The sequence below is a fragment of the Symphodus melops genome, assembly GCF_947650265.1.
Source record: "Symphodus melops genome assembly, chromosome: 4".
NCBI lineage: Eukaryota > Metazoa > Chordata > Actinopteri > Labriformes > Labridae > Symphodus > Symphodus melops.
This window is the reverse complement of record NC_136694.1, coordinates 20,791,096-20,807,621: the sequence shown is the minus strand read 5'-3', so window position 1 is coordinate 20,807,621 and position 16,526 is coordinate 20,791,096. Positions and strand designations below refer to the sequence as shown.

At 39.0% G+C, this 16,526-nt stretch overlaps 1 protein-coding gene across 7 annotated transcripts in view; it reads left to right on the top strand.

Annotated features, from left to right (window-relative positions):
• The window catches only part of kaznb (kazrin, periplakin interacting protein b), a gene marked incomplete at its 3' end in the record, with an annotated part of 104,209 nt that overhangs the window by 71,325 nt on the left and 16,358 nt on the right, over positions 1 to 16,526 (top strand). For 6 of the 7 annotated variants that reach the window (XR_013778887.1, XM_079341518.1, XM_079341517.1 and 3 more), the window contains exon 5: positions 5,793 to 5,900. Coding sequence is in view for 6 of the 7 variants with exons in the window: in XM_079341518.1 (XP_079197644.1) it covers positions 5,793 to 5,900 (108 nt within the window). Of the gene's footprint in view, positions 1 to 5,792; positions 5,901 to 8,544; positions 9,096 to 16,526 lie in introns of those variants that run through there. The other variant, XM_079341520.1, reaches the window with a different exon arrangement.

The following is a 16,526-nucleotide window of genomic DNA, read 5'->3' as shown; positions in this document are numbered from 1 at the left end:
AATTGTTATTCTTGAAATCATCTGATGGCATGTTTGATCACTTAATTTCCATTCTTAATTTTTGTTTTCAATATAAACACGAATAAACTCCCTTGTTGGCATGACAAGTATGCAACTACCTGTGCCAAAGTTGTGTTCACCCCTGAAAGTATGTAAAAAAGATAGCAACCATAGCGAGTTGCTGCGAAATATCTAGTGAATCACACTCAAATCATGGTCATGATACACCAACTCAATAATTGCCATTCAGTGTGAACAGTTCCATATTAAAACAGCTGATGTTAGCAAATCCATGGATTAAAACTGTAAAGTTAACACTTACTTTGTAATGTCTGTTATAGTTCAATTTCTTTCAATTTCATTCTCAAAAAACAATAATACAGACATTTAAAAAATAAATAAATAAAAGCCTTTTTTAAGTTTTAACTCATTTGTTTTTAATTCAGACAAAGATATCCACAACTTCTTTGACTTAAATAACCAATTGGGGATGTTTTAATGTAAATACAAAGAAATGCGATAACTGGCAAATCCAAAAACTTGATCATAATCAATAATTACCATAATGCTCTGCAATTTTCAATGTTTGCAAGATGCAATGAGAATAATTCATCCTAAAAGGGAACAATAATCCTCTAATTAAAGTTCTGCAGTTACAGTTTAAAAACACTGAACAGAGCTTTGGGAGGTTTGTGATTGCCCCTCAGCATGCTCAACCGATGCTTTTTAAATCCTTCCTTCATATTGCCCTTTCACATAGAAATCCTTCGAGTGGGAGAAATGCAACCAAACTAGATGGCTACAAGCTGAACAACATGAGTCATAACACTGGCCACCCTTGACACTCAACTTCCTCAAGCATTTTCTCCACATTGATATAATGGATGTGTCCCTGAAGGTTTTTTTTTTTTTTTTTTGCATGTTTCCTTAGGGCAGGCTGCTGTTGTGCTCTTAATGCTGCACCCAAACAGCATCCAGAGGCTATGGATCACAGCAGCCTTGGAGCAGCCTCTCAGGCCTAATGCTGTGTGAGTGCTGCAAGTATTGATTCCCTGTGTCACCTTTGATTATAACACAGATTAATAGACAGTAAGTTTTCAGCCCTGAGCAGGGAAAAATGTTAGAGCAATGACATTTTGCAGCTCCATGTTTTGGTCGTTTAATAGAGATGTGACAGCTCGACCTTCGATATATAGCATAAAGTTTCACTTACAATCTGTCCCTTAGGAGAAACATATCTGTTGCTTTTGCTGTGCTGTGACAAGTGCATTGAATACTAAGTGTGCTTTCCCTCAATGTATTTCACCTCTGTTACATTATTTTTTGACATGTTTACAACCTGTGGTAAAGGATGCTTCCATTTGTCATTGTTTGGTATAATACCATTTTGGGGGGGGGGGGGGGGGGGGGGGGGGGGGGTTTATGATATGGCAGGCTACATCTTATAGAAGATTTAATTCCGATTTATTTTTTTTATATATTATTTTTTCAACATAGACACTGATTTTGATAGCCACCAATGGAGATGTTGAGTCAACGTTCTGTGTGGGGATTTCAATGTGACCCATGTGTCTGTGCCTGATAATACCAGAAGAGACTTTTGAGTGTTTGGGTCAGGGATGAGGAGCCTCCCCTTATGAGATTTTTAAACACCACAAGCTTTCTCAAAGTTATCTTATGTAACCAAACAAGATTTTCTGGCTCAGTTGGTGCCAAAGGTTAGAAGCCCAAAAGGCTTCACATCATTTAGCTTTGTTAATTCATTCACTGTCGCTGCTGCTGTGAAATTCCATTTAGATAGAGTTTCAAATTCCTCCTCACATTATGCTGTGCCAATTTAAATGCATGAGAGGAAATAATAGAAATGTGAACACTATAGTTACTGTCGTCCTAATGGGGAATAATTACTGCATGGCTCACAAAAAAATGGTTCAATTCTGCAGGGCTTTGCACTTTCAGTTTCTGACAGCCTGTTCCCAGCACGACATTTCAACTCCTTTTTTTATATGTCACAGTGTTACTTCAGCTCTTGACCATATCCACATGGCAGTCATTGTTAGCTCATATAATTTTCAGGGAAACTCAATACTGTTATGATGACATTCAGACGTGTTACAGGTTTTATGTTGATTATTTTGATCGATCATTTTACTACCTAAGCGACAAAACAAAACAAGACAGGACAGGACATTGGACCATATTTCAAGTTTAGGCAAGTTTTATAGCAACTAACTATAGAAAACCTGCAGATAAACTCAGCACAAGGCCATAGATAGGCAGTGACGAGGCCTAATATTTAGTTTGATAGGAAAGTCATCACATAAAATTCCTAACAAATGATAGCTAATGTTACCTAGGAAATGTTTGAATACTCATATTTTTTAAAGTAAAAGAAAAAGATTAAAATTATATTTTTGCTAAGTGGATCAGTTGAGTTTTAGCACGAGGGGGAAGCTTAGATGTTTTGATTATGTTCTCATGTTATATTCCAGGTTGTAGGCCAGTCTGTTTGTAATCTAATCAGTTCCTGACTGAAAAGCAAATTCAAGGACTATTTATTGGTCCAACTGTAAATCCAGCTACAACTTTATAAAAGCATTTGAGCCTTGCCCTGAGTTTTATGTCAGAGAAGAATGGACACCATAGTGTAGCTAGTGAGCGCACAGCTACTTTGGTCTAATTGCTGCACTTAAATCTGCACCACAACCTTCAATCATCACTGACACCCTCTGCCCCAAACACAGACTGAAAACCTTTTTATTTTTTGTTCTATAAGGACCATGACCATCAATCAACTCTCAAATCTAGCCTACTCACATTAGTTTCCTGCTAATTACAGCATGTTTCTAGCCAGTGTCGTTTTTTTAAAATGGTACCTTCATAGGTTTTTCACAGTCCTGCTAAATGATACATCACTAAATATTGTGTTGGTCTCAGTACGGCTGGATTTCTGGTTGATGTGACTCCACAGTGGCATGGTGATGTCCTCATCCTGTCCACAGTGCGATGGCTGATACAGGGATGAATGTGTGTGTTGCCTGCATGACAGACTGAATGCCAGTGTAATTAAAGGTTGGCGGAGGGTGGGCAATAATAAGCTGTCTGCACACAGACGATAGTTTCCTCCCTTTTCTGCTTGAATACCAGCTCTGCCTCCCACAGAGTGTTTCTCTCCTGTTTCCATCATGACACAAACATGTTGTCTGCGCCCCTCTGCTGAGACTTAAGGCAGGGAAGTTGTGTCAGATGTTTGATTAGCCTCTCCAACTTCCTACCACACTTGGGGGTGTTTCTCTACGCAGAATATTCTCATTAATAACTCGTGGTTGTTTTCCCTTGTGAGGCCTCTGTTCTTCCTCTTGTTGCATGCAAGGAAGTCTCTATAATTTCTGAAAGATTTATGCTGACACTTTGCAGCTCAAGTGAAAAAAAGCACATCTTTTGGTGAAAGTAATATGGATCAACTCTGTAACTTATTTGTCTTGTTTTCTCTTTTTACATTTAGCTACAAAAAATACAGTATAGTACTTATAGCATTTGCTAGTATTTGCTTTATAAACAAAAAATAACTACCTACCAACTGGAGAGAGCGTGACAGACAGAGGACAGTCTACCAAAGTTAAATTCCTTTGGTTTTGAACATACCTGGCCAATAAAACTCATTCTGATTCTATAATGAAATTACAAGATGCCTGTAACTTGATTGGTGGACGAAAATGCAGATTAAAATGGACAACTAGAAGAAGATCTAAGAATCACCAGGTGAGAATTTTTGATATGTAACTATTAGGACAATTAATCACCAAAAAAACCCGAAACAAACCTAGAATTGGTCAGTGATGTGAAGTTGAAATTGTCAGTAAAATACAAGGTTTGATGAATAACATTTATAGTTTACATTCAGTTACCCATCAGATAAGACCATTTTAAAATATTTTGAAGAAAGCCCATGATTATATATTCCCATCTGATGGGATGAAAAACATCAATTTCAAACATTTATTTCCCTGGTATAGCTTGTCATTTTATCAGACCACTGGCTCAGCTGTCAGTCAAACAGCCCGCTCCAACAGTGTCATCTGGCGAGAGAAACACTGACAGATGAACCAGCAATAATAATTTTTCTATTTCAGTTTATTTTTTTGCCTGGTTTGAAGCCAGAAAGGTCACAGACCTGCACAGCTTCACCTCATTGTTTCTTTAACCTTTGGCCTCTCACAGCAGAACTACAATCAGGCAAAATGAAGAGGCAGAAAAATTGCCCATTACCCAGGATACACCTCTCCAGGGCACATTCACATCCTTTAAATCACTGACACGTATGTAATGACAGGCTGTTTTCCCCTTGACATACAATGGTCCAAATCAATAACCTACCTTGGGAATGAGGGATAATTTAAAAAAGTGAAAAGGACACAAATATCCAAATGTACTACAGGTACTGTTTGGTTATTTGATTGAAACGCTGCTCATTGAACAGTGACAAAATGTTGCCCCCAGTTAAAACAGTCCATATGTTGTGGCCGTAATTTTATGTATTGACATTTTTATTTTCAAGTGCATTGCCACCCTTAACTAAGGGCTGGAACAGATTGTTCTATCCTCTCATTACTGTTGCTGCTAAATAAAGCAGCCTCAGAGCAACCGGGCATGAGCCTGCTGCCCAATCTCCATATTAAAACCAACAGAAAAGGTCAGCCTAACAACACCTAAACAGTTATTGACAGGTCAGGAGGACCGACGAGGGGAGAGGACGGAGAAGGTCAGTAATCTGGATAAATACAATGCGGTCATGAATTTGAAACTGCCGAAATGTGCAGATGACGGAGGCTAAGATCACTGAATAGTAGTTGAGCTGACGGCTGCTTCTTAACAGGCACCTGAGAGAAGATATTTAATTTAAACATTTAACAGTTTATATACGAATCTGCCATGCATTTGTACATCATAAAATCCAACATTTTGAGATACGATGCATAAGATCAGCAAAATACTTTCAGTTTGAGGATTTTAGCTCTAAAATCTTCTTTGATAGGAAATTCTGGTATCTACTTCAAAAAGGCGTCCCTGGCTGAGTGAGGAGGTTGCTGTCTCTAGTGACCTATCTCATATGGTTTAGCATCATAGCTTTGCACATGGGGGGTTAAAAAATTAAGAAAAGGTGATGAAGGACAGAGGGACCCTGATGCATTTTTATCTGTTCTCCTTCAATCCATTCTCCTCTCAAACTCTGCACAGAAATTACTAAGCGAGGGGAGAGAATATGTTGAATAGATGAGCCTCAGTCACTGGAGTTTAATTGAAGCCCTTGATAAGTGTCATTAGCTGAATGTATAGAGCACAAAAATGGGTCAGCGAAGTGTAGGGAGATCATATAAATGGAAGGACTGGAAATTGTGGGGAAATTAGATTTGATGAAATGAAAAGGGTATGAAAGATGGAAAGCATAAAAAAGTCAAAAAGGAGTAAAACAGTAGCAGAAGAGTTAACTGTTATTAAATGACATCACACTTACTGAGTGTGTATTTTTATTTTCTTTGAAATGCATGTCACAACTGCTGTGATTTGTTGGAGAAATTCATATTTATGTCCTCTAAAAGCTTTGGAGTGTATGCTGAACTGACATCCTGTCAAAATGAATGGCCTGATATGACAGTCCCGCTGAAACTAACACGGCTACAGTGTTTTAATATGATTCCAACATATTAGAAGAACCTGACTGTGTGTATATGGATGAGGAGTTTTGATGAGAGAATAAACATGTTGTGAACCTCCATTTGTCTCCCCTGCAGATCCATCAGTGCATCACAGACAGAAGACAATGGTGACAGACATGTGCTACCCAACAGAAATATCCAGCCTGATGGACTTTGGCACTCCAGACTGCTCGCTAGGCAAAGGTACGTGTGTTGCTCGTGTTGCCTTGGTGACAGCAGGAAGTGTGCATGGTGATTTATCTTGGCAGTTAAAAGACACGGAGCTGTCAGCTTGACTGGGAGGTTCACACTGGAGCAAAGGTCTGCGTTGGCTGAGCGTGTGAGAAAAATCAGATAGCAGCTTTGGGTTCCTGGTCAGGGGGGGCTCACAGTTCCCCTCAGGCTCAATAACATGTTTCGTCACGTTTGGACATAAGACTGAGATCATTTATTTACAATCTGCCAGAGCATAAAGCCTACTGGAGTTTTATATAAAAGTTTCATTATTGCGTCCCTACATTTAGGTGCATTTAGGAAGTAATAATTTCAGGTTGGTCTGTTCATTTTATAACTTCAACTACTACGTTGTAGCTTGTTGGTATGAATAGTCAACTTACTGAATAGTCTCGCTGAGACAAAAAGGACAGACATCATTCTCTGCGAAAGGGCTAGTATAATGATTGACTGCCAAACACACAAAATTATAATACCATTGTAGCTTGTGATCTGCAATAATTGCATTCTTTTTTCAAGTGGCACGCAGCAGGTGCTGCTCAAATAATGAGAACATAAGGCTGGTTTGGTTTTTGGACTTGTCTGCTGTAAAGTCAATTCTTCAATGTATTTTTGACTTTGTGTAAAGATTTTGAGCTATTTATCGAGCAAAACAGGGTTAGCCATGTCCTAAAGCCCTAAATACAATTCTACTTCAGACCATGTGCTTTGGATGGTTCTGAGTGTTTTACAGAGAGGCCTGTGATGGTTCTAGATAATAGTCTCTCTCAGCCACTCTTCTGAAATAATCGAAGTGACCAGCCTGTAATAATACCTACCACAGGAGTTATTGATCATAAAGTCCAATGATCGCTTGTATATTGTTGCTTGATCTGTTGGCTTTTTGTCTGTGTCCTTTTCTCATCACTTTGACTGCTGTTATTCTCCTTTGTTCTCAAACTGATACCATACCAGAGAGCCTGGGTCATAATTGCTATTCCAATCCTTTCATCCACTACAGTCCCTTGTATATTACAGAGCAGACTCAATGGCTATTAGACAAGCCTCATGTCATTTTCATCAACAATGTGCAGCGGCAGTAGTGACCTCAGTCACTCATTCTCCGTCTTTCCTCTCCACGAGCCCATCACTTCTGCTTTCTGTCTCTCTTTTCTCTTTTTTTTTTTCCACCCCTTCCACCTCCTCTTCTTTCTCAAGGCTAGCTAATATTTTAATGCTGCTCTGTCCCAGCTCTCTATCAACACTCCCCAGCACTGATAATGCAGACTGACAGGTCAGCCGTGTGCGACTGAAAGAAGCGAGTGCAGTACAGCAGAGGGAGAGGAAAAAAAGAAGGCTTTTAGGATTTCTTCTGGCTTTAATGTGAGCAAAGCAAATGAATGACATAGTGATACAGAGAGTTAAGCCACAGAATAAGGACACAGAGGAGTGGAACATTTCAGACTGAGGAACTGTCAGGTTAAAAGCAATGCTGTTAAAGAGCTTCAGTGTAGCTGAGAGGCAGGCTACAGCATGACCTTGGAATTATGATGGGCTACATTTGGTCAAATATTTCTTATTCACAGAATATGATGGGACTATATTTCAGTTTAAGTGGGTATAATTAGCAAGAGTAATAACACTATTTGTCTCAGTGTGATATTTTGGCTGTTAATACTACATTGATGCCCATAAACATGCCCTTACTACGTACTGTATGCATTCGCTTCTAAAGAGTTTTAAATCATCTGTAAAAGAGTTATTGTTTGATTTGTTGTCTCAGCTTGCATCAGTCAGACAGAAACAAGTCAGAAACGTGACAGTAATCCTTGACGTGTCAGTGTGTGATTGACAGATCCATTGCCTCATGTGACAAGTATCTGGTTAGGGCGCTTCTGATCTTCGGAGGGAGCTAAAACACTGAGTGTCAACCTCTGACAGGCAGCACACCCCCCCCCCCCCCTCCCCCCCTCGCTCTGAGCTGTCTTCTCTTTAAATGCAAAAAGGTTCCACGCATCTTTCTCTTTGTACACAAACTCAGACACATTAAGCTTGCACTTTAGTTTTAGTATGCTAGTTGTGTCACTCCTCTGCTCATAAACCAAAAAAAAAAAAAAAGAATCCATTATAAGTTTATATGCAGCCAAGGTCTACAGGCTGAATTAATTCTGCTTCGTCCCTATCTGTTTTTCTCGTACCACCTGTACCTGCCTGAGGGTTTCAAGCCCAAAGAGCCCTGTGAGGCAAAACGTACCAGCCTTAACCTTATACGCTCTGTAACTTTGTCCACACACAGCCAAATTCCCCTCAGTTATGACACAGACTGCCCTAACTCCAGACAGAAGAGAGGTAAAAGATAACACAGGAAAGCTCTTACTAATTATCCAATCTTGTAGTGTAGAGCTACGGATGAACTTCACATGAGCCCTCCTTCCTGATCCATTTTTTAAGGTGGTTAAAGTAATTTTACACTTGCAGCATTTTAATTCTAAATGTGCAATCCTTTCTCTCCTGGTGGAAACACAATCACAATCAGGAAGTGTCTAATGTCAACTCATGTCTGCTACAAAGACTGTATGGGCTCAGAGGGAGTGCATGACTTTTAAACATAAGGGCTTTATTGTTCTCTGTTCAGCGTAATTGCTCTTGCCCTCCTCTGCTTGCTCTCGGCCATCAGGTGGAGTGAGAGCACCACTGACTCACCTGCTTTATTACCTGAGGCCTGAGGTGCAGTTTGTTTTCCCCTCCCCCTCCTCCTACTCGTCTATACTGTGGAGATGGGGGAAGGAAAAGCAGTCGTGGACATGGGGTGAAAGTTGTCCTCGTTGCTGCAGGGCGTGTCACTAAATAGGTACATTGAAAGTGGAAAAGAAAAAAATCTAAATACAGAGAACAGATAAACAGAGCAGGAAATGCAACCAAGCAGTTCTTAGAGGGGAACACAGACTTCCTGCTAACCTGTCTGGGTGGAGCCTCAGCAAGCAGGGCTGGGAGCGGCCGGCTATGTTGGTACAGTCAGTATGTTGGTTTGAAAGGTGCGTGCACTGAACTGTAGGTCTACATCTGGTGTGTGTTTCTGCTTTTTTTCCCACCTGCTATGAGAGCTCACACCACAGTTGACAGTGGAGTCAAGCGGAGCTTGTGCCGAGGAGGACATGAGGTCCGAGAAGGAGGAGGGGAAGGCCGGTGAGTGAGGGGGAAGATGTTGCTTGGGCGTGTGTTTGTTGGAGGTACACATCAGGCCATGAACGTGTCTTTAGTGTGTGCGAGCAGGCTCAAGTGCACATGTGTGTGATTGCCTGCATTGATTGTCAAAAAGAATTTGAATGACAAACCCCCCAAAAATCTAACTAAGACTATCATTGTTTGTCATGGAATAGGATTCATCCAGCAATGGAAAGTAAAGCCTCTACCCTTCCTCTGCCGTGCTGTATTTATTGGGGAAATCATGTTGTTAATCAGAAAGATGTGATCCATTTATTATAAAGGAGATATTAGAGTCTTAGATTCAGCTATCCTTACATTAGGTATGTAATGGAGGGCTGCATTCATCATCTTTTAATGAATTGTTTGTCACCAAATGTTGAAAAATGGCTCAGGTGACCTTTAACTGTCATGTTTTCTTTATATAAACAGCCTAAAATATTGAACTGTCATTATTCAATTTAATATCTTCCAGCATTGGTTATGACTGTTAGCAACTTAATAAATCAATTCAACCGTTAATGAAGTGGACAAAATGGGATCAACCTCAGCCATCTGAAATGTTAAAATGCGGTTTATTCTAATGTATGTATACAGTAATAATGGCACATTGCTCTTGGATAAAGCTGAATTTTCTATATTGACTATATAAACCTTTTTATGTTATACTGTATATGTTATGACCCTAAAATACTTCTTCTGTACTTAAAGTAAAACCATGAAGGCAGGACTTTAGCTTTTAATCAGGGATTCTTTAAAGGTGTTTCAGGACAATGTGGAAGCAAATGTCAACATATTTGGATTTTAATGGAGGTTAAATTACTTTTTTTCTACATTATCTTTTGCAAAGACCTGACTGTAAAATTTGTATTTCATATTAAAGTATTTTCGTTGTTTTCCTCAAGATATGATTTAAAGCTGACCTGTAGTTGACATGTTCATATAGTAAAATGATCTTCTGTTCATCTGCTATACACATTTTATATGAACGATTGCTTATCATTCAGATTGTGTGTGCTCTATACAGAATTCAGTATTTTAGTAGACTAATTACGTTTTGCAGTCATGTGAGCCGTAATTACAGTCAGAGATACACATTTATTCTTGTTGTGTTTCTATCAGTGTGACAAACTGTACAGTCCACAAAAAATAGATGTTCAGTGAAATTTCCAGTTCTTTGAAAAGAAAGTTTTGTAGCCTACTGATGTCATTGGCAGGTTTGTGTGTGTGTGTGTGTGTGTGTGTGTGTGTGTGTGTGTGTGTAGGTGTGTGTGTGTGTGTGTGTGTGTTGATCTTCACATTCATATGCACTCGTGTTTATGTTGTGATGGTTCATGAATGTTTAGTGTCAAATTTAATCCTGTTGTGTTTAGTGGGCTCCCTGCTTGGCTGTTGTACCCTGAGGTCACTACTAAAAATTGCAGAAGATAATGAGTTTGTGAGGTTGCACTAAAACAGACAGATGGCACAATAACTATAAACTTCATACTCAAAGTTTAGTTGTTAACACAAACACATAAGAGACGGCATGTGGCAAATTTCCATCATTTGTTGTTCATGATTTTGAGTAGCATTTCTTCTCAGTCTCTGTAGAGCTGTTGCAAATCAAGGACCATTATTACTCTCATCATCTCTATTAAGTGTTCTGCGGAATATTAATGAGCACATTGTGTACATATTTCACTTGATTTGATCTCCTCTGTGAGACTCTTTAAGTTTCCTACACATTTCAGTGGCAGTTCCAGCTGCAGAACAGGCTTCTCACACAGCTATGGGGATTTTGCTGCCCTGCCCCGGGACATGAGGGAGGTTTCATATCAAATCATGAAGATTTCCAGCTCTCCACAGACCAGATCCTGCTGGTTCTGACAGATGTTTAGTCTCCAACAGATCCAAAAGCGGAACAAAGGCCCTGTGGCATTTGTGGTATACACAAGTTAGTTGACATCATGAGCCGCGCCCCTTTGCTGCTCTGAGTGCTCAGCCAGTGTTGTGGGGATGCTATAGCCTGGTTCCAGTGTTTGACCTTATTATATCCACCTGTCCACATGAGATAAGGACTTTTTGGATGGCTATCTTGTTGAATTTTTGAGCCATCTCTACAATTCAACCGATGTGAAAAAAGAATGCCATTTAAATGTGTTGAATTTAGTTTGAGATTGAGGCACTCAGGTCACTTTGGTTAGCAACTACAACAATTAGTGAGCCGAGCTGTGTAGAATACATCCATAAGGAAATAAGATGTCTACATTTGAAGAAAACAATCCCAGCCACCAGCACCTCTGGAGATAAAAACACATTGTTTAACACATGATTAGTTTTATTTGGAAGGTAGAGTATAACTCCCATAAGAAGGCAATGTCATGTTTCTACACCTCAGTTTTGTACAGATTAAAAAAAAAACGAGATAAACTCGAGATGTTAATTTATAAACTTTAGAATGGCTTTTTCTTCTTTTAATAAGCATAAGCTTTTAATGTATCATTGTAATGTGTGTGCTGTTTATCTGTAGATTTAGCTTATATGCTGTTGTCTTTATGATTTGTGCGTGAATGTTGCAACGGCTATTAGTTTGTCCTAACTTTTTACAAAACCAAAGGATACTCTGCTCCTCCTCAGAGCCACCACATCAGTTGAGTTTTTGTAATTGCTTTCTTTAATATAAACCCAAAAATGAGCAGTGAATGACACCGGTTTCCAGTTACAGTGAGGGCATGGATCAGGACATTCGTGGTTGAAATCCAAATAGCTTTGTCTAAGTTCTCAGAGCTCATCCAGCGGTTCATCCCTGGCAGAGTGCCTAATCTGCACATAATAAACGTGTGAATCAATTACAGCTATCTGCACTCTGCATCCTCATACTGACCTCAGTAGTAATGTAAATCCACAGGCAACTAATTAATGAAAGCTGGTCCTAATTGATTTACTGTATACTCACTCAGATATACTGTACACTAAGGGACCTTTAAATAGAAAAGTGTATTCAAACTCATCAGAAAAAACAGGCCGTACAAAAATGCTTAATACAACTTACCATTTTAGAATTTATAGAGTAAAGCAATACCAACCTTTGTCCTAAACTCTGATTGTCCTAATCAGTCTGCAGAGCTGGATGAATTACCATTAAGTGAATTATACTCCGGTCAGGTAGGTTTGAGGGCCAGCAAAATACATTATTTATGCCCATATGTATTATAGAGAGGCAGTATGGTACCCCGTGTAGGAAATTGACCTGACCCTTACATGCATGCTGAAGATTTTCAGGCTGCAGAAAACTCAGTGCTTGGCGTCTCAGTGTGTTGGGGAAAAAATGGAATAAGGTTGCTCTGTTTTCTTTTTTTGATCCCTTGGAATTTGAGATGGATGCTTGTCATGGCTTTAACAGCTATTTCTAGATTAAGTGTGTCAAATCTGAAACTATACAACCCACACAGGTCTATACAACCTCTGCTCAAGTTCCCCCGAGACTACGACAATAAATATTCTAAATATAGTCCTGCAGATGATTTTAAAAGAAAAAGAGCTCCTTAATCACTGTTGCCTACCTCTGCCACCCACCTACAACCTCCCTATGTTTTGAGGCTCAGCAGGGAGCGTTTTGTATGACTATGTTTATTTCGGAAGCCTTTCAGTCTTGTGCTCATTCTCAGTACTTCTGTCAGATCTCAGTTTGGGGCGGATTTGGTGCTATTCTTCTACTAATCCTGTAGGAGCAATTGGGTTTTCCTTTTGTCCGGAGTTGTAAACAGAGTGTCGAAGATCATAAGATTTTCCCATTTAGGGAAACATGAAACAATCATCACCATGGGGTCTTGTAAGACAACATTTTAATTTATATGAACTACCGTAAATTCCGGACTATTGAGCGCACCTGGATATAAGCCGCACCGGCTAAAAATAGGTAAAAAAATTTATTTGTACATATATAAGCCGCACTTGATTATAAGCCGCAGGTGTCCACGTTATAACAAGAGACACAAAGACATTTTTTTAACTTTTAATGAAATACGTACTACTGGTAACATCCGCAAATATGAAGCCTACTGTAAATCCTTTATCAAACAGTGTCTGTAACACGGCTGATGAAAAAGATTACCGTAATATATTTCACAAGAAAAAGTCCATCCATTCACTGCCTCAGAATGACTTCATTACTCACTTCCTCAGTCTCTTTTTCGTTGTCGCTGTCAGTGTCAACTTTACGTACAGCAGCTCTATTTCCTTCTTTGACAGCCAGGTCGATCGCCTTTAACTTGAAAGCTGCATCATATGTATTTCTCTGTGTGTTTTCCATGATGAGGGTGCGTGCATAAAGCGCAAAATGACTGATATTAAGATCCGATGTGACGAAGTCAAATGTTTTTGCGGCACAAGCTCATTGTCCCGCAAGAAAAATCCATAAATAAGCCGCATCGTTTTAAAAGCCGCAGTGTTAAAAACCGCGACAAAAAGTAGCGGCTTATAGTCCGAAATTTACGGTAGTTCTTCTCTCTTTGTTGTCTGTTTTTGGGACAAGACTAAGAATCTAGAGCCATCGTGAAAAGTCTTTTAGACTTTGTTAGTTTTAGCATTGCGCTGAGCAAAATGCTAACCTGGCAAAATGTTCACAATGAGGATGCTATTGCTAGCGTAATGTTAAGTTTTTTATTTGTTCATTTAACAAGGACACATGGAATGAACATTGCTTCATTAGAATAATACAAAGATAGATGCCCTGCATGCAGGTTTCTGCTGAGGCTAATGTGCAACCAACGACTATGACTAGGCTTGGATTAAAACAGAAGAACTAGACAATACGGAAACGGGGGTACTATACAAATATAGATATTACAAGAAACTTAATCAAGAACTATCTGTAAAATGAGGATTATAAGGGTAGACCTTGCTCTAAATTTCCTTTTGTCTTTGCTTAGTATTGTAGCTTTATTTAAAAAAAGAAAAGTTTATAAAACTGCCAAAACACATAATATTGTGTATCTTTGCAAGCTAATATTTGCTGAGAAACCCTTATATAAAAGTCATCAACGTCAGATGTTCATAGTTTTGTAGTTTTCTGTTATAAACCAATGTCATTGACTGAAGACTAAACTATGTCTTGTGCAACATCAAGGGAACACAACAGTCGTTAGAAATCTACCCTCAGGGGAACATGGATATGTGTACCAGATGTCATCATCGTCCATCCTATAACTGCCAGAACATTTCTGTAAAACTCACAATGATGATTGAGCTGTCAAAGTCAACAATATCCATTCTTTTGGTCACAGTTTTTAATAAAAAGAAAATGCTTGCTAGTCCTCCAGTGTTGAGATATTTTAAACAAGACGTCCCTGAACCCATTCACTGTTAGAAATAAAAGATGATGTAGCTCATCTGCTTGCACTGTATGTAAGCCCTTGAAATAGATGCATTGTGTTGGCAAGCTCTCCTTACTGCATAAAACAGTTTCTCTCCTGTACAGCAAACTTTTTATAGACCTACACTATCATAATACACATTAATAAAACACTCTAAGGCAGCATAGACTATGAATATGGCAAAGCTCATCTCAGTCTCCTAAAGATAAGTCACTTCAGGGTTTACTTCAGTCCATCCACACTATTCTTCCTGTCTGTCAAGGCCAGTGTTACCTGTGTGATTAGTTTGATCAGGAGCTGAAGCAAACTGCTGTCTTCTCCCAGAGTAATCTCAACTGATCTTTATACTTTAATTAGTGAAGGCCAGACCTCAGCAGGCATATGTTCCTCTCCTAATACAGTGCAGACATAGCCAGATGTGCAGATGTACACACACACACACACACACACACACACATAAAGCCATCCAGCAGCACAGGGAAAAACACTTGAGTGTACGGACTTATATAATGATGAGCATATTCTTATAACTGATAAGATAACATTGCACTTATATGATGCCACAGCTGCTGTAGCAAATATGCTGCTTCTTTTTCTTCTGTGTGAGGCTTCACATTTTTCACCATGAATTGTGTTTGAAGTTGCTGGTCTTTATATGTATAACACAGAAACACCACATGGTAAGGGCATCACAGCAGTGAGAAACTTGCAGATATTTGAAAAGGGTGCCAGTCCTGATAGTATAATAAAAATACTTTGGTTATGTATTAATAAAATCATGTTGTAGTAATTGGAGAGCAGGAATAACATGAACAACCAGGTGAAGAAAAAAAAAAAGATGTTATATAAAAGTCAATAACATGTGTTGGTTAAAATAAAAAATGATCTTATTTGGTTAAGTGCTTATCATATTGTTTAGCTAAAGAGTCACACTACTTCTTTAGACAGAGTCAACAGTCATCTGAACTGCATAAACAAACCAACATTAGGTCATTTTTCCATTTTACAGGAAGTCTAAGAGCATGCAGGACGCTGTCTTGGAAAACCAGTTTTTCATGTTTTTATTGGTTCACAGTAGGTAAAGTTTATCAACAAGAAGAGCTATTGAAAGAACAGCGTAGTGAAAGTCTTTCTTGTGTTGTTTCAAACAGCTCTGCTCATATCAGCCGGTTACAGAAAAGCTATATTAGTCATACGACATTGAACATTTTTCATTTGCCTTAATTTTCTTCAAAGAATACTTTGAAATAGGTGTCTTTCGTTCATGGATTAAATGATTTACTGCATAGGGATTTCTGTGAGGAATGCACCATAAAATAATGTCATTATGAAGCCCTGCTGGGCTAGCTACAACCCCTGCAATGCTACAGCAGAAGATCACTCAGCACTTTCTGTAGAAAGCCATTACTGTGTTCATCCTTTAGCTGTGATTCCCACTAACATCCCCTCATATACACAACCCCTATACACTATAAACCTTATAGATAGCATATTATAGCGCCATGTGTGTGCACCAATACCACAGGAGCTGCCAGGGAAAGAGAGATGCAGTCTGCAGTATACTTCCACAATTATTCCCTTATTACTGGGGACACTGATGATAAAAAGGCCAATACTAGTACTAAACTGTATTTAAACATTTAGTTTGATTGTGATAGCATTAAATACAAATCCTCCGAGAAAATGTTGCTTTGTTGTGCTGTGCAGCGTTTGTTACACAGTTTGAAGAAGGCTCATAGGGATCTTAAAGTATTTTCTACATTTCTCACTGTTTTATTTCTAAAATGACTTCCTGATTAACCAGCCCGAGCAGCTGTCCTGTACTGTGTTTCCTGCCCGTCACACAGCAGCAGTGTATGTAAATAGGTTAGTTAAATGTTTATTTACAAGGTCGATAATGCTGCAGTATAAGGAGGATTTAAAGCACCTGGCTATGTTTTTCTTTATAAACCATAAACTGCTTCTTCAATATGTTCAGTTTAATGTCCTTGACTACTCCAGTGTCCAACAAAATTGCATTTTTATGACCTAGTTGTTCACAGGAGAGTTTGATAAA